At 40.7% G+C, this 22,828-nt stretch overlaps 1 protein-coding gene across 1 annotated transcript in view; it reads right to left on the bottom strand.

The window, feature by feature from the left end:
- Positions 1–22,828, bottom strand: part of dntt (deoxynucleotidyltransferase, terminal) — a 99,035-nt gene that overhangs the window by 64,574 nt on the left and 11,633 nt on the right. Inside the window, exons 4-7 of the mRNA XM_006799053.3 lie at positions 8,873–9,043; positions 3,079–3,150; positions 2,753–2,876; positions 56–188 (exon numbers count right to left, since the gene is read on the bottom strand). Coding sequence (XP_006799116.2) covers positions 56–188; positions 2,753–2,876; positions 3,079–3,150; positions 8,873–9,043 — 500 coding nt within the window. The remainder of the gene's footprint in view (positions 1–55; positions 189–2,752; positions 2,877–3,078; positions 3,151–8,872; positions 9,044–22,828) is intronic.

Here is a 22,828-nt window from a genome sequence, read left to right as displayed (position 1 = left end):
CCGTTGTATTTCATCTTCAAATATCAACACTGAAAGGAGGAGACAAGTCTTGTACCTGCGAAAGCCACCTGTCAGTGTGAGTACGGCGTCCGGTGTGATCGCACGGACAGCTTCGTCAATAATGTTCCCCAGGGCTTGGGCCTCTGCTTTACTGACAGCCCTGGAGATGTCTCCATAATGCAGAAAACCTGCAGGGAAAAAGACCACGTGGTTATTAGTCTGGAAGCCAGCCATCAATCATAGCCATTTGCTCCGGGGAACTGGAGAGTCAGAGTGAATTAAAGGTACGGTAAAAATGGGATGTGTTCTCCTGGCTGATAGAAGACGGCCGCCGGTGTTCGACCGCTGCAGACACAAAACGACTGCAGCGTGCGCAGAAACGGTGCAAAAATTATAATTCGTGGATCAATCGGTATCTCATTGATTTGTATTTTCTTCTGTCTTTGTGCTACATGAAAAGCATTAATTATCCATTTCTTTTTTTTGTCCCCCACCGAAGAATGGAGCTTCCCCCAACAATTAATTAGAAAACCTTTAATGATATTTCTGCTTCCAATGAAGTAAATTAAATGGGGTTATTGGTGTTTCTGCTCTTTTTCAAGACTCGTCGAGCACGACGGAGGGTTCAGGGTTCAGACAAATTTTCCACGTCAAAAACTCACACGGTATTTCTCCGCACGGAGTCGACACCGCAGTGTTCCGAGTGATCGATTACGACCAGTTTGATGAAGGTGTCTGTCAGCGCAATACATTATGGGACGGAGTTTGAAAGTGAATGGAAACCTGCGAGCGATGCAGTATACAGTGTTTTGAATTACCATCCAGCAGAGGAAGCAGAGAAATGATGCAGACGAATGAAAAGCTGAATATCAGTATTTTGTTTTTCATATGTGAGAGCACTGTGGGGTATATGTCACTGTCGAAAGCTGATGCTATCTGCATGTCTGGCTGCTTCTGTCTTAGTATATTTCTTCATATTTCTCACTCACGTATTCCTTTCACATTTGATCACATCTGTTTCTTTTATATTGTTAAGAGAGGCACTCCAAACACCTTTAATTCTGTCTGTTTATGGTTTCTTAAGCATGAAGCCTAAGCAAACTTTTTCCTTTAGCACCACCAACAGGTTCACATTTGTGGGTTTCATCTCTGTGGATTGTTATATTTTATGCGGGCCCTCGCTTTTCATCAGGTCATCATTTTAAACTTTACGCCGAGCACTTCGGTTTATGACCGCGGAAATTAATGACGTTCTCATCAGCCTCGGCCGACCTCAGCTCCCACTTGTGAGTGAAGCATCCATCAAATCTGCGTTTAGTAGTCAGAAACTCCTCCGACAAAAATAAACAATGAATTTAAGATTAATGACAACGGCACACGGAAAATTTGCACGGAGGCTCCGAGTTCATGTCACGGCATGTCGTGGAAGCACGCCTGAACTGAAAAACATCTAAGGCCACACAAACCTGCGCTCTATATGTTAATTAGCAAATGCTAGCTTTATAACACAAAGATGGAGATTCACAAGATATTTAATTACCAGGGGACCTCGTGTGATCGCTAATACCAGAAGCATCTAATAATTTGCTCATTTCACAGCTCTTACTAGTACTAGAGGTCGAATAAGTGTATGTTATCTCCTTCATGGAAAACCTGGATGCTTCATCTGTTTTTTTCATCATGGATGAGAGGCCTCATCGTGTGAAGAGCACGGCAAATCCTCATAACATCACACATCTGCGCGCCGTAAAAAAACGTTGTTGTAAATTGCAAAGTGAGCAGCAGGATGGAGCGGTGTCTCCCAGCTGCGTGCTTGCTGATTTTTAAGTGGCATAAAAGAGTTGTTCATCTCAATAATGTGTGACATGCTCTCGGTTGTAATTTTACTGAAAAGCCAAACGAGCCAAACTAGTGGACAGAATAAATATTGAGGGGAGGTGGGGGTATATGCTAAAATTTATGCTGTTATGCTATGCTATACCACAAATACCAGCCTGGCGACAGTTGCTGGAGGTGAAGTTTGGTGGTCGTTAAACTGTTTAGAACACGTCATCTGGGCTTTATGAAAACCAAGACAAGACGAGGCGTCAATCCATGAAGTATTTCACAGGAGAAGTAAAGAATCTGAGCTGCTGTTGGAGCTACGAACAAAAACAGGGCGTCCTCGCATTCAGAATCATCCTCTGTGCATAAATGCATGAAATATCTCACCCTCAGAAAAAGCATCTTTGTAGAATGGCTCAAAAATAACTAATAACTACCACAAATGAAAAATGAATTTTCAGCTTTTGTCCAGTTTGCTTTTCTTTTAGCCTCACAGAGCCACTCTTGTGGCCGTGGGCTGTATGTTGTTGAAAATTTTTTAGCACCAACTTAATTCGATGGTCCGCTCTGGCACGACTGAGTGGTGAGACGTCTGCACCATGCCTCCCCTTCAGAGTCACTACTTATTGATTTAGGTTGGTTTTTTTGTAAGAAAAACTCTCCTGTTGTGTTTTTTTTTTTTTACAGTAAACTCCCTGCTGATCATATCTCACTTTAGAGAAAACACATTACCGCTAGAGGCTCACATCCTTTGGGAGTAAACAAAAAAAAAAGGCACAAATAAAGTCCCAAACGACACGCAGCCCCACCCCCCCGGAGGGATTTAACAATTAGGCCTTTGAGTCTCTCTTGGAAGCGAGCTCGACTTGAAATTTTTCCTCTATAATTTGTAAAGTGGCGGAGCGAGGATGGTGAGATGTTGATGTACCACTTTGTTGCATCCGGTTGAGATGAATGCTGGGCTCCGCCAGAACGTCGCTGAATGAGCGCAGCCCTCTGCGGTACCACTTCTCAGCTGTCTTAGGTCCAACCCCAAACACACTTGTGAACAGCTGGCAGGAAACGAGGTAAGTATGTAATCAAGGAGACATGCTCTGAAATGACAGGTTCTTCTGAGAAGAGGTAAGCATTCAAAGTTTCCAAGAGCTCCGAGTTCTTAAGAGGGAGCAACAGAGCGCATCATTTCCACAGCGAGTTAAAAGCTCCAGAATGGAGAAAGCGAGCCATCGACTGAGTTGTTATTCATCCACTGACCTTTAGTATTTGATACCTTTCATCCGAGAGTATTTTCTCGACTTCAAACGAGCGGCCGTGTTGAAGGATCTCCTGCAAAGCACAAAGGCGGATGATATTATCATCAAGGAAAGCAATGTCTGTGTCAGCATCGGCGTCTTTTCCCCTGGGTTCCCCCCCAGCCGGCTATTAACAAATGGGCCCCAAATCGCTGCTTATTTGAGAAACCATCCACTTATATCAGGCGTCCTTATTTCCATTTCTTTTCCTTTTGACAAATAACGACTTTGTTGTTGCGAAACCAGGATTAATACCTGTTTTATGGCAATCATAAAAAAAACCCCAAGGTAATGTTTTCCCCCAGATTCTGTTGTTTGCTCCAAAACCGCTTTGTTCTGCATTTAATTGCCTGCGTCTCTCAGCGAGAGTGCCGCCAATTTTGCTGGTCACATTTTAACTGTCTTCATTATGCGAAGGCGTAAAAAGAATCAGGTAGCAGCTATCTGGTTAATATCGGCCAGGGGGAAATGAGCCTGGATGCTTTTGCTCTGGGATACGTATCCGTGTGCATTTTGAGCTTGTGCATGAATGAATGACAGCCTGTATCGGTGAGCCAGTGAACCTAACATCCACACTGTGAGTACAATGCAGTTTGAAGCAGCCTTCACTGCTCAGTGATGCATCCACCCGTCCACCTCTGCTTTTCAAGCCCCCAGCTAAGGCCAACCTCAAAACGCACGGATAATGCTCCAACACGCTCTGGGAAAGACACGCTTCTTTACATGCACGGCTCCTCTCCCTCTCTCACACAAACACACACACACATATACAGCAAACACATATACTGACTATTCATCCCCCAACGCTGCCTCAGTGCTCCCAGACTTTCATGTCAGTAGGTTTATATCTTTTCCCCACTTTGGATGTTCAGTCAGCAGTGAGCAGTTCAGTCGCTGCTGACAGAGTGTCGCTCCGATGTTCACAGGCACATCAAGCGTTTTGTTTTCACTCTGTTTGGTTTCACTTTGTTTTTTGTGTCATGTCATTTTTGGTGTTTTGAGCAGCAAACTGTTCAAAGAGACAACCCCAGCGAAAGGCGTGCGTCTGAATTGTGCAAGGAGAACGAGAAGGAGAGGTCACTTGCAGGCAGTCTAATTTGGTCTCTCCGGGACATTTATGCTATTTTGTTTAATGAATCTGACTCGGCGCTGACAGCTTTGACAGATTCGGAAACGCGCTGCGAGTCGCGCAGCGTGTATGTTAGGTTTAACGTGTCAGAGAGAGCCGGGTTGCTGAGCTCACCTTGTTATCCTACAGGGACCTGGCGTTCTCTCAGAGCGAGCATCCGCACTTTCCCTGACAACCTGCCATGATTCCTGCCCTGTGCTCGAGTGTAGATGTGGAGATGTAGTGACCCAATAAGACTTTTTTTTTTTGTCTCAGAGACAAAATATATTTGTCTGATACCCATCAACGTGTGCTGCATGTGTGCAGCAAAGTTTTTATTCATACGTCTGTACGTCTTTCTTTCATATATTTCTTAGAGACTGAACTCAGCATTGAGAATCTCCTCCAGAAAGGCTTATGTGTGCAGATGGTTACTGATTCAGCTACATTCTTCTTGCTAGCACAGAGAAAAAAAACTATTTCTAAGTAATGGAATGCTTCATATACAATAGAGCCAGCCTGTTTAAACTACTTCTGTCACATCAATGCCTCCTTATTTAAAGTGGGCCTATTATATTCATTTTTAACTCCATATTTTTACTCTTGAACTCCACCGCAGACGCTTTGCATGATTCACAGTCCTTATTAAACCTATGCTGTGCCTTGGTGCAGCCTCTCAACAGACATTTTAACTTCCTTTCATCAGCCTTTGTGTTAACTTTTTTCTGATTCGCTGCCCCTCGCAAGCAAAAGGTTTGGACAGGTGGGTGGGGATTCTTTGCTCACAACCAGAGCTATGTCTCTGAAAATGATCATCTGATCTCACTACATACGTACAAAAAGGGAATAAAACCTTCTGAAATAATACACAGCGCTGTGCAAAAGTCTTGAGCCATCCCTCATTTCTTAATGTCCACAGTAAATGTGTTGGCACGATGTGCAGTATGTGCTTGGAAAAAGAAAACTGAGGAGAATGGACAAGCAGAGGGTAAACGATAAGGTGCAGGTCTGAAAAACAAACTACAGCAGATGAACAGAAAAGACCTGACACAGGACCTGTGAGATCCAACTGGCCCTTCAGCTGATCCAGCTACTGTTCACTGAAGCCTCACCAGAAATGGTGATCTTAAGGAAGGGAAACAGGCTGAAAAGGCTGTTTGATGTGACATCACACAAGCAGTGGAATGGCAATTGATGGCAACAGGTCTTATGGAGGAATTCAAATTTGATTTTCTTTGCATCTGTCACAGTCTGGCGAGGGCAGACTGTAGAGGTTGACAAAAGGACCCAAAACGCAGACTCCAAGGAACAGGGAACAGAACTTGAAATGTTAACAAAAAGTGAGCCGTTTAATATGGCTGGTAAAAAAGGTACAAACAAAGGGCAAGACAAACTGAAGCGAAATTAACACAAACCTAAACTGGGAAATCTAAACAAACAATAAGAAAAACCAAGACAAGAAACTTGGAGGCATGGCATGGCATAGGAAACATGGCGTGGACAACAGACGACCTGACAATGACACACTGAAAACAGAGGACTTAAATACACAGGAGGTGATTAGGGGAAGTGGGAACACATGGAGGAACAGCTGACTGACATGAGCCTAATGACAGGACAAGGGAAGTGAAACTAAATACAATGAACAAAGAACACACGACTCCTTCAAAATAAAACAGGAAACATGTGACAGACATGATAATACAAACTTGATAACATAAGACGTCTTGATGCATTCTCAATCATCCAGGAAAATAAATCTCCAAAAGTTGATTCTGTTCATCTGGACGTAGCGTTTTCTGGGAGAAACGTTTCGTCACTCATCCAAGTGACTTCTTCAGTCTCAGCTGACTGCAGGTTTCCCCAAATCTTATAAACAGTACATTTGCATAATGACTGAAACCAGCCCACTGAAGGAACAATGGGCTGTGAGGTCAGTTCCTTAATCATAATTATGCAAATTCTCATGACCATTGATCAACAACCACTGACCGAAACCCACAGATCAAAGACCACTGATCAATGGCCATGAGTACCATTCACAGAGAGTTGGAGAATGGCTGCAATCACAGCATTGTAAGATGGCAAAAGATGTACCCTTAGGCCCCCTCCTCGATTCAGAGATGGTCTTTCCCTTTTCACGTAAATGGCCTCCTTGACTCCATGCTCAAACCAGCGTTCCTCCCTGTCCAGGATGTTACATCCTCATCCTTGAAAGAGAGTCCACTGACCTGTAGGTGTGAATATACTGCAGAGTCCTGGCCTGACGAGGTAGCTCTTCTGTGTTGTGCCATCCGCTTCGCCAAAGGTTGTTTGGTTTCCCCGATGTATAAATCCTGGCAATCCTCCTGGCACTTAACAGCGTACACTATGTTACTCTGTTTGTGTCGGGGGACCCGATCCTTGGGGTGGACCAATTGTTGGCGCAGCGTGTTTTGGGGTTTAAATGCCACAGAGATCAGTTTCGAAAAAATGCGTCTCAACTGTTCCGATACTCCTGACACATATGGGATCACTACAGGTTTTCGCTTGGGCAGCAGTTGTCCTTCTCTCCTGGATCGGCTGGAGCTTTCTTTAGGTGCCTTTCCAGCTTTGACAAAAGTCCAGCTGGGATAACCACATTTACTCAGGGCCTTCTGATGTGCTGTTCTTCTGCCTCCCTGGCCGCTGTGTCAGTGGGGATGGTGTTCGCTCTGTGTTGTAGCGTCCTAATGACGCTGTTTATAAGATTTTGGGAAACCTGCAGTCAGCTGAGACTGAAGAAGTCACTTGGATGAGTGACGAAACGTTTCTCCCAGAAAACGCTACGCTCCAGATGAACAGAATCAACTTTTGGAGATAACATAAGACACGCAGCATGAAACACAAAGGGTGAGGGAAACTTAAATACAGGGGAAGAAAACACAAGAAGTCTAATAACCAAATGAACTTCGCTAATCTAATGAACTTAAACATAAACAACATCCAAATAAACCAAAACTTAAAACGCTGGGTCAACAGACCCAGGAACATGACAGCATTTCAGACTGTAGGTTTGGAGATCACAGTTTTAAATAGCTCTATATAGCAATATTATCACTTTCACCTTCAATTCAATCTATTGACCTTGATATTAAATCTTTTATATTTATACAGTACTTTCTATATGTTGACAATACACACCACACTGCAAGAATCATAGTTATAAGGCTTTTTGTCCATTTCAAACCACTAAACCATTAAGTTGACTTTGAAGACCTTGGCGGGCATAGCCAGATTTAATAGATTGTTAACATGACACCACTACACACCACTACAACGCTTGACCTGAATTCATTCCAAACTTTTCAAGCTATCGTGTTTACAGACAGAATGACACGCACGTACGCAACCAAAAATATAACCTCCTCGGCGGAGGTAATGAGGAGTGGCGTTTGCCAGGTTTTGTATTTGTCCATCTCTTGATGTGATGTGTCTTTTTTTCTTAATGTGAATTTTAATCTAATGAAGCTGGAGAAGTTCATTCGTTGGAAACTATTTCCAGCAGCACATTAATAAAGATAGTGATTTATCGTACGGGTCCTCATCAATCGGCACTGAAATTACACCCCCTCCCCGTTATGTGCTGCATCTTACTTTATTTTATTTTTGATTTATTTCAGAGCCTGGTGTTTACAGAGGTGACATTTGGTAAAACATTAATTTTACAGTAATGTAATGTCAAACCCCAAAACACGTCCATGTATTGAATTTATAGCAAACTACTCAACCTGGAAAGTTTGCAATTAAGGAAAAGAAATGCCGACGCTTTCGTCCTCATCATCAGTGAGCTGCTGTCGCTTCACGCTCACAAGGACTTAGTGATCACATGTGCGTTATACAGTTCAAATGCTTAGAGCCTAACTACTGTCAAACCCCCACACACAGGTCCGTGGGGATATTGTCAATATGTAAACAGTCTATTGGCCATGCAGAGGGTTGGTCACGGTCTTGATCACTGCAGTAAATTCTTGGGTTTTTTCTTGCCTTCCTTTGCAGAGGAGCAAAAAATACGAGTAGTAATAGTTGTGCCAGAAAACATATCGTATTTGAAGTGAAATCATTTGAGGCCGTTGCCAACATGCGCTACTCAATTAGGTGTTTTATACAAATGGCTTTATTGATCCCTTATTTGCTATTGCAAAGGATCAATCAGTGTCAATATTTTACGCTGGTGTTAGTTAATTCTGTCACGTCATATCACATAAGCATAAATATTAATAATGGTCACTGGTTTTGAGCGCTTTAGCTCATAAATCACATGCTGTGTGTTTCGAATCATCGCCGACGTCTTCCAAGCGTGTTTCCAAAATACTAAACTGTATCTTAATGGCAGCAAATTCTTTTAGATCATTGCACAACTGTATAAATAGGGTCCGGGAAGTGCGTGAGTTATGGTTTGCACACCTAATCTGAAAGCTTTGATTTTGCGACGTTACATTCAAAAGACGTGTTGTCAGAAAATCCAACCCAGACGATAAAATGAGGGCAACAGTTTCAGTTTTCAGGGCATTAGACATTTGTTTATATTTAGTTTTTAAGTGACACATGACACCAGAACCAAAATACAGAGGGAAAATGCATTGGCTATTAACTGAACTGCTGTCGATTAAGTGAAACTGGGCCTTACCTTTATGACACACATAGTGTGTTCCCCCAGGCAGGGCAGGTCTTCTGTGACCCGTAAATTCTGCACCGTCCAGGGCAGACTCTTCAGCACAGATGCAGCCCTCCTGAAGGCCAAGCACGGACCCTCCATGGCATTGAATTCATGGCTCTCTGCCAGCACTTCAAATGCATCCTGCAGGTGCAGTACAGGTGAAGGAATAATTAAGAAAGCAGATCTTATGCACACCTAAAGGATGTAGATTAAAAAGCATAACAAGGCAATATTGTTGCAAATAAAGGAATATAAACCTGGGAAGAAAAAGAGAAGCCAAGTAAAAATATGTCAGGTGTGCATTCACATGCGAGATGCATTGACCCGTAGAAGGAAACCAGACAGAGAGAGAGGTTTCCTCCCCCCATCCTCTATCAGTACTGGCTGTCTCTGCTCCTGTCCCTGTCACCATCCCTGTACAGTAGAAACCTGCTGCATGTTGTTTTTCTTTTAGATGACTGGACAGAGACATTAGAGGCTGGCAAACACCAGACAGGAGCCTGTTATTTTCCACTTGTTTACCACAGCCTCCCATGGGGCAAGCCCCAGACTTTCTCTGTACAAAGGCAGGATTTTTGGACCCTGGATTGACAGAAAGGAAGAATCTACCACATTTACAGCTCTCTATTTTTGAAATCAGAAGCTGCTTTAATCATTATTTCATCATTAAAAATCAAATTGATCAAGAGGCTATGAGTGTTTTTCATCTTGTTGTCTTTTTTTTTGTTTTTTACTCATGAGGATTGTTCGCAGACACAGGAAACAAGGCTGATGCAGGCACGTGCATAAATGATGGGTAAATATACTGTACATGCTCAAGTTTGCCATATCCACTTTAAAGACAGACAAACTATTAACAGCTGTTTTAAAAAATCTGGTAATGTTTTAAGGAACAACAGTACTCTAATGCCATAATTGGCCACTTTGTACTAAAACTAAAATACACTACCTGGTCACTTTATTAGGAAATCTTAATCATCTTGCTACAGTTACAGAGACGTCAATGAAACAATTACTGACGAGAGTGAAGGCGTAGCACTTTAAAATAATGCCACACACTATTAAGCATTAGTATGTGCATAACTCATCATTTGTTTATCATTACTCATCCATAATAGTGCATTTTATTCATCCTATACATAGTTACACCATATACAGCTATCAGTGCTATTACATCACTGCTAGTAATAATCATAATCATAGTCATTGTATCTGTATTTATAAACGGTGTGTCATTAACAAGCCTCACTTCTCTTTCCCATCACCCGCCAACCAGTGGCTGCAGATGTCTGACTCTTCGTGACTCTTGGTGCTGTTCGAGATCTCTTCCTGATAAAAGGGAGTTTTTCCTTTCCACTGTCACCAGGTGATCCTTATAGGGGATCATTTGATTGTACAGCTTTCTTTAGTATTGTAGGGTCTTTACTTTGCCATTTAATGTACCTTGAGGGAAATGTTTTGAATTGGCACTACATAGAGAAAGCAAAAGTGAAATGAAACAGATCTTCCAAATACTGCTGTGCAACATATAATTTACTTAAAACTAATAGGGTGCCTCGTCTGACTGGAGCAATAGTACTTAAGCTCATGCGTGGGCTTTAAGAATTGTTTTTTTTTTTTTTTTTGTGGCGTCTTAACTCAAAAAGCTTAGAAAGTGGTTAATAAATGGCCACATGGTGGTACAGTCATTGCTAAATCCCAAATAGCCATTCATTATTAGTAGTAGTATTATTTATATTGGTTCAATCTCTCAGAAACTCTATAGTGGTTTTTAAAAAAAGGGAAAGAAAAGGTGGAAAAGGAAAAATACACTTGATCTACATCAGTCACACTCAAGATTTAAGCCTTTACTTAACATTAACAGAATGACGAGAGAGAGAAAAGAGCTCATGAAACAAGTGTCACACTTTCTAATATTGGAGTATACTGGCACGCGGCAGTACATTTGCCAACATGTTCAGCTGGACCGCTTCACAGTTTGAAGTGATGGGCTACCATTGCGGAACCAAGCAGAGGAAAACATGTCACCACAGAAAAGTTGGACCATCATCATTATTGCAGTCATTCATTAGCTAAAACAAGCAATGCTGTTGTGTGGGTTATGATAAAACATGTCAAAAGACTCAGAGATGGAGCAGGTTTGGTGCAGTGAGGAGTGAAAAGAGCCCAAGTTGAGGACTGGACTCAAAGTACTGTGTGTGAATTACTCTTCTTTCAAATATGCATCTCTTTTTCTGAAAAAATAAGATAAGTTTATTGACGCAACATGGCATTATTCTTTAAAGCACCGTGTGCTTTAAAGCTGCTCAAAAAAGGCATCATGTAACTTGTCTAGAATGACAAGGAAACATAATTTGATGCAATTATCACGATTAACTCATTTATAGAAGCAGAAGATACAAAATAGAAATGTGTTGCTGCATGAAAGTCCTCTGAGTATTCTTCCTGCCAAAACCCCAAAGCATGTGCTACTAAATCATATAAATGTGATAATTGCCTTGTTATCACAAAAAATGTTTAGTTTTTCAGCTCATCCCTGTTCTGTCACTATTTTACTGTGCATACCTCCAAAAACAATGCCTTGCTCACTAACTCTAGTGCTGTGTTTTGATATCAGGTCAGTGTCTATCTATTGACAGTAATGCAAAACTGAGACAATGTGCAAATCTGCTACCTGTACAAAAAACGCTTTTATTATATGTCACAGCATGCATTTCCAGCTGCATGTACAAAGGGCAAATCGAATGACTTGAATGAACTGACGCACACTGTGAGTGAAACTGGAGTGCTCAATTAAATTTGTCCATTTGAGTACTCTCTTCGCCACAGCAAGGGCCAGGTTTGCTTAAAAAGATCTGGTTACACGTGACTAAAGTGGCACACTTTTTGACAGACAGGGCCCTGTAGTTTTGAATTCATTTATCACCAAGTGACTCACACATTTGTAAAGAGTCAAATGTGAGAAAGAAGTTCAATTCAGGATATCTTAGACCAATTACTCTATAAAGCAAACAAGGTTGTTAGAAATTGCAATATGTAACTGCTAAAGAGCCATTCAGTCACCAACAAGTAATCTGACTCATTGCTACTAAATTCAGTATTACATTACAGTCAATTATGTTATTAATTTACTTACTTTACTTGCATGAGAAAGTAGGAAGGTGGAAATCAAATTGTGTGTTTAGATAAAAATAATGAATGGCTTGTAACAGTATAGTTGGGACAATATGTAATGTAGCATTTATAATTTGGCAAACTCTTGCAAAGCTGTTTTCTATGTAAAACAGGTTTCAAAAGAAGGATGCATGCAGACACCATGCCATTCACTTGGCAAGCACAGAGGAATATTTTATTCAGTACATTCACACGTGGAGTTTTTTTACTCTGTTTTTCATTCTAAGCACATTGTTTTTTTCTAATTTCTCACACATCCATCTGATGTGCATCTTAAAAAAACACAAAAAAATATCTGTGTCTTTTGGAATCTTTCTTTTTACTGACCTGTGAACTATCAACAACACTTCTGAGTGCTGTGAAGAGGTGTGTAGTGTAATAAAAGGACCACAGATGCTTCTGTTTTCCTTTTTTTTATGCACTCCCATAAATCTATCCTTTCATATTACATTGTTCAATTCAGCATTGATAAGAAGCTTTTAACTGGGTTATTTTAGGTTAGTTTTTCATATTACACTAACTCTAATGTGTTGTGATACTGCCATTTATGTGGTGCATGAATCAATAATGTTTAAGAATAATAATAAAAGCCGATGCCACTTTAATATCATATAGCCTATCCATCTTCCACCCACCATCTCCAAGGACAGATATTGAAAAGTAAGGAATTTGAAATCCTAGACCTGAACTTTAATGCAGCTCAGTGTTATCAGAGCTCAGGGCAGACCTTCATTTCCTCTCCTCTAGTCAAGGCGCTATCTGAGGTCAATGCATCACCCGCAGTTCTGTGCAGACATGCAGCATCAGATCAGTGAGCAGCAAGACTTAAGCCCAGCTCACCCAGGAGACGCAGTGACCCGTTTACTGCAGCACATGGAAAAAGAATGACCCTTTACAGCACACAAACACACACACACACACGAAGCTAGGTTCTCCTCACAGCATGCGACAAATTGGAAAAGCAAGCTTGTTACTGGATAGGTGAAAGGGCACGTTGGTATTGTGCAAGTGTTTAGTGAGAAGGATGTGTTACTAGCAGTTTCAGGAGATGTGTGTGGAACAGTGCTCTGAGGCTACCCGAATCAGACTTGACATAAAACGCACAGTGTAAACTTCAGATTATCCAAAGTGTAAACAAAAGTTATAAAAGACTCTTCCTTCATTTCATCATCAAATGAAAAGCAGGGAGGATTCAAAGAAAGCTTTCAAATATCTCGAAGGAATTTTGCATCAAAAAGTGATCAATAATTGTCGGAAAAATGTACACGACTTAAATCAGAAAATATTTAGCAGCTAAAGAGCCAAATATTTCCAAATATTTAGTTGGTGGCGACCAAAACAGAGCTAAAAACAAAGAGGGTACTTTTCTGTACTTTTGCCTCTGTACACCACCACTTCAAACAATCAATATTGTTGATTAACTCAAAGGCTCCCTTAGGTTCCCTTCTTATTTCTTGACAAATTCAGCTGATTTTTGAGCAAACTTTTGCGGGTGGAATGGTTGTATAGCACACGTTTTTATTGTCTTGAAAAAACTAAAATTGGGTCTACATGTTTGAATTTATTGTTCACATGAAGTCAAAAGTACATTCAGGTTTAAATATACACGTACACTCATTTAAATCTTCTGACAAGTGGTGCTGAAGATTCCACAGTGTCTCATAATTTGACACAGCCAAGACCTATTAACTTCTGGTAAGTCACCATGATTGACTACAAGTGGAAGATTCTCTTTGCTAGAATAAAACGGATTTATTTAAAATAACTCCCTGGACCGACGTACACAAAGAGTAAGGTCAAGAAAAGTGATGATCTATAAAGGACAATTGTAGATTTATATAAGTAAGGAAGATCTTATAAAGCTATTTTCTGAACAACTGCAGATACCAAAGTCATCAGTTCAAACATTTGTATATAAGTAAAAGTTATAAGTTGTTTAATTGTTTAACCACCTTTCCAAGGTCTGGAAGAAGATCCAAATTGTCACCCTCAGACGAGAGGAAATTTGGTAGAATGTTGAGGAACAGCCCAGGGACTACTAAGTCTCAAACCAGTCATGAACTGGAAATGGCTGAAATACCTGCATCCCTGTCCACAGCGAATTGAGCTTTAGCTCACCATAGACCAGTGGTTCCCAAACTTTTTTTACTAGGCCCCCCTTTGTATTATAAGAAAAATGTTCGCAACATCAACATCAACCAATTTAAATAAACTTTACCAATTTCACCAAGAAGAATGGTCAAATATTCCACCAGATTAATGCCAGAAGCTTGTTATTGGTTACCAAAAGTATCTGATCGAGGTGCAACTCTCTAAGGGACATTTAACTAAATATTGGTGGCGATGTATGTATATATTTGAGCTTGAAAATGGTCCTCAGGGCCCTGAATCATTTACTTCTTTTTTCTCTAATTGCACTAAATGACTTAACCACAGTAATAGGCAAGATAAAACCCTCATCATGCTCATTAGAGAAATTACCTCCCTTCGGGACTTTCAATAGCATTGGTCCATTGTTGCTGTCTATTATTAACAGTTCCCTGAAGCAAGGCTGTGTTTCCTTCAATATTAAACATGCTGAGGTAAATCCTTTACTAAAGAAACGTAATCTTGATCCCTGCGCTATTGGTAATTTTCACCATATTTTGTAATTTCCATTTGTCTGCAAATTATTGTAAAAAATTGTAGAAAGTCAATTCAGAGCCTTCTTATACAGATTGGAGATTTTGTATCCATTTTGTCTGGTTTTCAAAAACAGTACTTCATTGAGACTATTATTTTGAAGGTCTATAACATTCATCATATATCATTCGACTTGACCTCAGCACAGTCTTTGATACTGTTAACCATACGATTTTACTAAACAGGGTTGAGGTTGGCTGGTATGTCACTGTCCATTAGACTGTTTTCCTTCATGTGTATCTGATAGGACTTTCTCTCTTAGGATAAACAAGTTCTTCTCTGACTTTGCCTCCATAATCTGTGGAGTTCCACAAGGTTCAGTCCTGGGACCCTTATTATTTTCTTTCTACATTTTTCATTTGACATTATTCAGTGTTTTTCTTACATTTCTATGCCAATGACATTCACTTGTATATGTCTTTAAGCTTCACCAGCTGGATAGGTTGTCTACCTGAGTCCACTGTTTACCCAAATTAGGAACTGGCTCCCTGTCTTAAACACCAACAAAACTGAGACAATGATCCTGAATTTTTATCCTAAAATCAGTCAGGATCTTGCTTCTTTTTCATGCAACTGCTATGTCCAGCATTTGAGATATTTGCATAATATTTGATTGGCGTTGATTCACATGTAAAATCTACTTCTCTCTTTCCTTCATGCAAGGAACTCAAGAAAGTTATTAGTGCATCTGTGTTATCGTGTTTATATTACTGTAGTGTTCAGTTAAACAATCTCTTTTAGCCCTTTTTCATTAGTACCTAGTTTCCATTAGATCTGCTCGAAGAATCTCGATGGGGCTTGACTCGTTTTCCATTACACTTAATGTGCGAGGGGTTGTTATAGCAATGCAGCTGAATGTCGCATGACATCATTTCTATGTGACACGAACACCACAACAAAGGAGGACATCGTGGCGATGGTATACCTGCTGCTTGGTGTATGGCTTTTTGTCAGACTCTGGGATCACGGTGTTGTTTTTGTGCAGCCATTTGTCTTGTTTCCACATTTCAAAAATGTTGCTTTGATTTTTGTAAAGGACATACTCTAGTGTAGCCACTGACTTGCTATTTGGTGTTATGCCGTCTGCTGACATCACATTTTCGGTTCATCTTGGAACTCTTGCCGAGTAGGTACTAAAAAAGTACCAGGTACCAGGTACTGCCACCTAATGGAAAATCCTGACAACTGTGTCGAGCCACACAGAGTTGACCTGAGCAGGTACTAGTGGAAAAGGACCATTTGACATCTTCAAGTGATACAAAATGCAGTGGCTCTACTTGTACTTGCAAAGACTTTTACAAAGAACAAGTCTTTAATCAATGTTACAGGATACTGGAACGTTCTCCCACTACAGCTGCATTTAGCTGACTGTGTGAAATCTTAAATATTAGTTTAAAACTTTGGTGTTTAGCCATTTTTTTAGTGTAAGTTTTTTTATTGACTGAAACTGTTTTTAAAAGTACATTCATGTCTGTCATTCCATGTCTTAACTTTACTTTGTATTGCTATTAAAGTACTTCATTTTTCTAATTTCTTTTATTCTCTTTTGTTGTATACCACTTGTGACAACTTGTCAATGAAAAGTGCTTTAATGATAAACTTTATTTACTCACTGTATCTACAGTAAGTAGATTATGTACAATTATTTGATCTCCTGCTGAATTTGCAAAAACAAATAAACATGTCTCTAACTTTTATGGTAGTTTAATTTTAATGGAACGAGACCGAATAAAACAAATAAAAGAATTAAAGATGGTAAATGGCCTGTATTTGTATAGTGCTTTACTAGTCCCTAAGGACCCCAAAGCACTTTACACATTCAGTCATCCACCCATTCACACACTGGTGATGGCAAGCTACATTGTAGCCACAGCCACCCTGGGGCGCACTGACAGAGGCGAGGCTGTCGGACACTGGCGCCACCAGGCCCTCTGACCACTACCAGTAGGCAACGGGTGAAGTGTCTTGCCCAAGGACACAACGGCCAAGACTGTCCGAGCCGGGACTCGAACTGGCAACCTTCCGATTACAAGGCGAACTCTGAACTCTTGAGCCGCGATCGCCCTGCAAAGATGAATGCTTAGTAATTATTCCACCCTTGAAAAGGATTAGTTCAAAAAAAAAAAAAAAAGCCATTCATGCCCATGATAAAGTTTTGACCACAACTGCATAAAAATGGCTCTAATTTCTAGTCATTATATATACAATAATCTCACCTGTGGAAAACTAGAACTTTAAAGTGTCATATACAGAAACACACATAAACATGCACGGAGCCTTGGCACCAGTCTGTCAACTGTCATGTTGTCAAAGCAGCTGTGTGGAATCAGCACTGCAGGCTTAAAAATCCACCCTGCAATTGTGTTCATCTAATTAATGAGGAGTTAAGTCTGATAGGGAGACTTGGTGTGCAGGGACGTTGATATAGCACGCCGATTTACCCCCCATCACCGACTATCATGAACATGCCTGCAAACCATGTTCGCACAGCAGCCCGCTTCACCGCATGCTCAAAATGAAACCATGAAAGAAGGTCAGAGAACCCACTGAGAAGAGTTTTAACACGATTAGCATCTAAGAGATGGATTTTATCTGTCCCATATCTAATGAATGGGTAGCGGGCACATGCCTCCATCTTTTTCTTTTTTTTTCATGTAACATTAAGTTTCATGGTTCAAACAATGAATAAAAAAGAATTTACTTTTTATGCATGCTGTGAAAGAGACGTTTAAGGCATTTTGTAATATTTATTATCTTTAATCTCTCTAAAACTCTAAAACCAAGCACAGACAGGGCCTCGCTGTTTGCTCCAGCTTTGATCCTCTCTGAGCCGTTTCTTTGTTTCCTCTGTAAGTTGTGAACTCCATCGGGTAAAGGATGTATTCAGTGTGATGCATTTAAGGTTCAGTGCTCCAATATCCCCTCCAACCATCTCCTCATCTGTGACATGTCAGTGTTATCAATGCACTCGAGGTCTTGTACTGCAAGAGAAAGAAGTCAAGATGTTTAGTTTCCCTGCTTCTCTTCCCCTGTGTTTGCTGGTATATATCTGCTTGAGGTTATACACCAGTCAACCAGAGCATTAAATGGCAACTGTACTCTTTAACAGCAGCTTCACCCCATACATCACAAAAATTGCCCGGGAACCAGCTCCCAAAACACAAAAAAGAGCCCAAAGTGTTGATCCAGCTTCCAAAACTCCCTATATCTCGATCCAATTAGTATCCAAGCGATGCACAAAAGGGGCCGATAAGTGCACGTATGTGTGCTACCATCAGAAAAAAAATAACCGATGCTCACCCAAGACATAAGTGTTGATTTTTTTTAACACTCTGCATCAGACTTATAGTGGACATATTACAGCAGATAATTGGAGGCTAAGCAGATAGAAAAAAGAGAGAGTGTAAACTTGACTTATGTGCGTAAGTAAGCTGTGAATTTCCCAGTCACAGCAAGACAGCGAGAGTGGGAGAAAGCACAGGAAGAATGGGTAGGTGGCTAGGGTGGTGTTATACATAAGAAAAGGGCATGTAGAAGTAATGTGGGAATAAAAGAGTTTGAGGCAGAGATGGTGAGAGATAAAAAGGGAGCAGGGTTGAATAAATCAATAGTGCATGGCTGTGGAATGAAGGGCCGTTTGCTGCCAGCATGTGGTTGACACCTCACTGGGGTGCTGTTGCTGGGACGATGCTCATCCTCTCTTCATGACTCTGACACCACTCTGAACCACCACTTCCTCCTGCTTCACTAACACATACACTGCTCCTCCGGATACGCTCCTTCATCCCTGCTTCCTGAGATCACTGCAGGTTTTCCCACACTTCCTTTGTTTGTCTAACGGATTACCCTATATAGAGAGCTGTAAGAAGAAACTGCATCATTTAAAGCCCATGGGTGTTGATTATTTGCTTCACCACATTGTAACTTTTCTAAATAAATTGGTTTTGTCTGATTAGAAAAAAGAAAACAAAAAGTTTGTGTAATAGTGAAATATAACCAACTTTCTTCTGTTATTTTTTGGGTATTACTACAAAAAGTAAGGGTTTTTATTTCAAAAGGGGGATGTTAAGACAAATCCAGATGTTGTTCACCCACAGTGTGCCTCATCATGTGTTGCAGTAGTCAGAAGGGTAGTGAGCAATAGTTTTAAAGTTTAGTAAAAAAATTAATCCCACCCTCTCACAGAAACTGGGATTTAAATGATTGGGGGGGGGGGGGGGGTGTTACTTATCTGTAAGTGAAATGATGGCTTCCTATCCATTTTTTCACATTATATTTAGTGGTAATGCAACACCTCACAATTCCTGAATAGAATGAACTAATGGGAGACTTCCATATTTGGTTCCACCTAAAAATTTCCAAGGAACAACAACAAGATATCAGCCAGTCATGTTGCCTGTTGCTCTAATATATCTTCACAGAAGTCATGCCTTCTAAAAATGTTCAACAATTCAGGCATCTTATTAATGTATCCATCCATTTGCTTCTGCTTATACTTTTCAGGGCTGCAGGGGGCACTCGAGCCTATGCCAGCTGTCATAGGGCAAGAGGCGGGGTACACCCTGGACAGATCGCCAGTCTGTCGCAGGGCTAACACACAAAGACAGACAACCATTCACACTCACATTCACCCCTATGGGCAATTTGGATTGATCAATTAACCTATCGCCACTAACTGCATGTCTTTGGACTGTGGGAGGAAGCCGGAGTACCCACGCAAAAGATGCAAACTCCACACAGAAACACCCCAGCCTGAATTGAACTCAGGACCTTCTTGTGGTACAACAACAGTGCTAACCACCATGCCGCCGTGCTGCCCTACACAGTGGGGAGCGTCACATGTCTGTGTGTTGAAGTATCCTTGGAAAAGATAGTGAACCTTGTAGTGGAAAATCCTTTGAGTGCTCAAAAGACAAGTGCTTTATAAGTACTAGTTTGTGTCTGCACCCAACTGTCTATCAAGGAAGCCACAATCCCAACAAGAGTAAACCTTTCTAATTAAAACAAAAAAAAAAAGTGAACATTTTAAAATACCTATTGTGACAAAACCACATCTGTACCAGGCTGGGAAAGTACTTGTTTCCACTGCAAAATTGGGTATTTTAACAGGGTAGTCTATGTGGACTGACTTGCTTGTGGAGACTAAACTGATCACTCAAACACCTGCTGCTTTCAGCACTATGCTTAATCTTTTTAATACCTACAGATTACTGCTTGATTGGAACGGTTAATTTAATATCTCAAACTGATGGCAGACATAAAGACAGTATGCATTCAGTTAAATGAAAACTGCCCACCAAAGCCACAATTTACCAGTATCTAGGTTTACTTTTGTGTTGTGTGGCCTATTGTAGATTTGAGTTAGAAAACCCACTCGCCCTATATTCCTCATACTCTGTATGTCTGTACTTTACACTGGGTACTGATATCACAAAATTGCATTTCTGGGCTTTTGGAACATTTTTCAAATATCCAAAGAATAATTGACTTTATAATTGGTTTGCACTACAGAGGTTAAATAATCATATGTCTTTTCTTCCTTAATGAACCAAATCCACCAAATTTAATGAAAGATTTGTTTTACCTACTTTGGGATGCTTTGTGAGGAAAAATGTACTGACTGTTTTTCAGTGATTGCTTTTTGAAAAACCCTTATCGGGCATGTATGCATCAGGAGGGGAATTTAGAAGTCTTAGAAACATTTTTAAACATCCACGCAGATATGTTGCAGCCTGTTAGCTTCATCCTGTTAGCTTCATTTTGTGGAGCTAGTAAAATTGAACCTATAGACCCAGAACTTGTGGGTTGTAGCCTCAGTGCAGTTCCGAACAACTCAAGTGTGGTTTGTTTTTAGTGTGAACGTGATCCGACCCCGATCCAAACTAACTACCAGGTGTATGTTACAAGTTTGAGCTAAAAAACATCCCGTAACAGCGTCTGCTTTGTATTCTCAATGCAAGAAGGTACTATGGACGTGCAAAGGGATGTGCGGGAAGGCAACTAGCCGTACAATGAATGCAAGCTCTCTGTTTTCTTACACACCACCTTCTTCTTATATTTACTTTTGTTGCTCCTGCTCCAGACGCATCTGGCCAATAAGCAGGCTGAACACTCTTATGTGGCTTTTAGTGATGTAATTTGAGCCACTTGGATTTATTCATGTGTAAAAAAAAAAAAAAAAAAAAAAAAAAAAAAACACGGGGAAAAGCTACAAGTTTACAAACTCATTAACGCCTTTGGACCAGATTAAATGAATTATAGGTGGGAAAAAGTCCTTAGATCACTCCCAGGAATTCCCTTTATAACCATTTCAAATGGCGCGTTTGGCATTATCACCTGCATTGTGTCAACTTAGGGAAGGATAACTGTGAGGGATCCAATCCTGCAACTAGTATATCTACCATGAGCAAGCACAGCATGCCACAGTTCAGGTCCTCTGTTCTCAGTGTTCCTCTTGAGGCCTTTCAGGACATTCAGTAAAACTGAGTTTGGCAGTCCGACTGTAGACAGTTCAGAAATCTGTGATGCCCCCGATCCTAACCTTCTAACCTTCTTCAGGATTGGTAACTTTGGGCTCTTTTACTGCTGTTTGGTCTCTGGGTCACAGCTGGACACCAGGCACTTATCACCAGTTGCGATCCTCGAAGGTCGGGTCAGATTGAAACTGATATTTGCAGAAGTTGGAGGTGTGTAACAGTCTTTAGAACTTGACCTCCAGGGAGTGATCTGAAAATAGCACCAGCACTCGAACTGGTTTAAACCTGTGCAAGGAAATGACCTTGAAGGGAACAGTGGTAAAAACATTAAGTTAGATAATGTTAAAATATTATATGTAATATGCAAATCTTCTGAATAATTGCTAAAGTGCCATAGTGAAGCTCAGATTTTGAGAGTCATGCAAATGCTTGACTGGTAGAGGCTGTCTTTCACTTTTATTTTTGGTTACAAGGTATTATGTTGCTGAGTGACGGTAACACTGGCTAGCCATGGCACACAGCAGTGTATATACCAAACACAATAACTCGGATTCACAACGACAGTCAATTGACAGTTAATTCCACATAGAAAGGCCCAAGACTGGATTTGAACCCAGGGCCTTCTTCCTGCGACCTTCTTGCAGAGCAAAACACTGCGCCACCATGCCGGCTGCTTTATCGTCTGATAATAATGTGAGTGTGTTCTGTAGCTGTTCTGCATATTAACATCCCTTTATAAGAAACATTACAAAAGCTTTAGAGTTACAAATTGTCCTTGCCTTTATACAAGCTTCTCCTCTGAGACTATTTGACAACACAGTGCTGCCAGCTGACATCGAACTCGCTAATGAGTAAGAGTGAACTTTTCAAGCACTTGTTATTGAAAACGTCCATGAAGGAGCAACATTGATCCATATTTGGCCACTTTCCATCAATGCAAGGCAGACGATTTAATGCCAAGGCTGCCAACCAACAAATGCCACTGTGCAAATTGTTACATGTTAAGTAACATAATACCTCAGATTCTCAGGATTGGAAGATTGGAATCTCCCTTTGTGACCAGTCACACAGGCATGGAGACTGGTTAGTGACTGCCTGGTAACAGCCAGTAAATAGGAAAAAAAATAAGCATTACTCCACCAACCTTACTCCCCAAGGTTGCTTGCAGTCACTAGGTAAATTTGGTCACAAAAATGTAAACAAGGTTTCACCAAAAAAACCTCCCTGTAATTGCTTCGGTAGCAGATTGTACCGAAGATGCCCAAATTGCCTGCAAACACAACAAGTGGATATTAAACATGGTTATGCTCAGGATATGTCAGCCCATTTCTACTTGAAATGCCTTTTGGTTAAACTTTCAGCAAGGAATTTGCATTTGCACTGTTACATTTTTATATAGCTTTAATGCACATAAATAACAGCTGCTTGTTTAAGTGAAAATAGATGGAGGGGGGTTTTTTGCGCTAGTAAAGTTGTGGAGTTGTATTTTGTCTCGCACCAATTATATCGTCAGTTATATCGTTATCGCAAATTTTCAAATATATATATATTGTGATAAATATTTTTGGCCATATTGCCCTGCTCTAATACTGAC

Source organism: Neolamprologus brichardi, chromosome 13 (assembly GCF_056152115.1).
Source record: "Neolamprologus brichardi isolate AB-2024 chromosome 13, ASM5615211v1, whole genome shotgun sequence".
Lineage (NCBI taxonomy): Eukaryota > Metazoa > Chordata > Actinopteri > Cichliformes > Cichlidae > Neolamprologus > Neolamprologus brichardi.
Note: the sequence above shows the minus strand (reverse complement) of the source record. Positions and strands in the feature narration are given on the sequence as shown.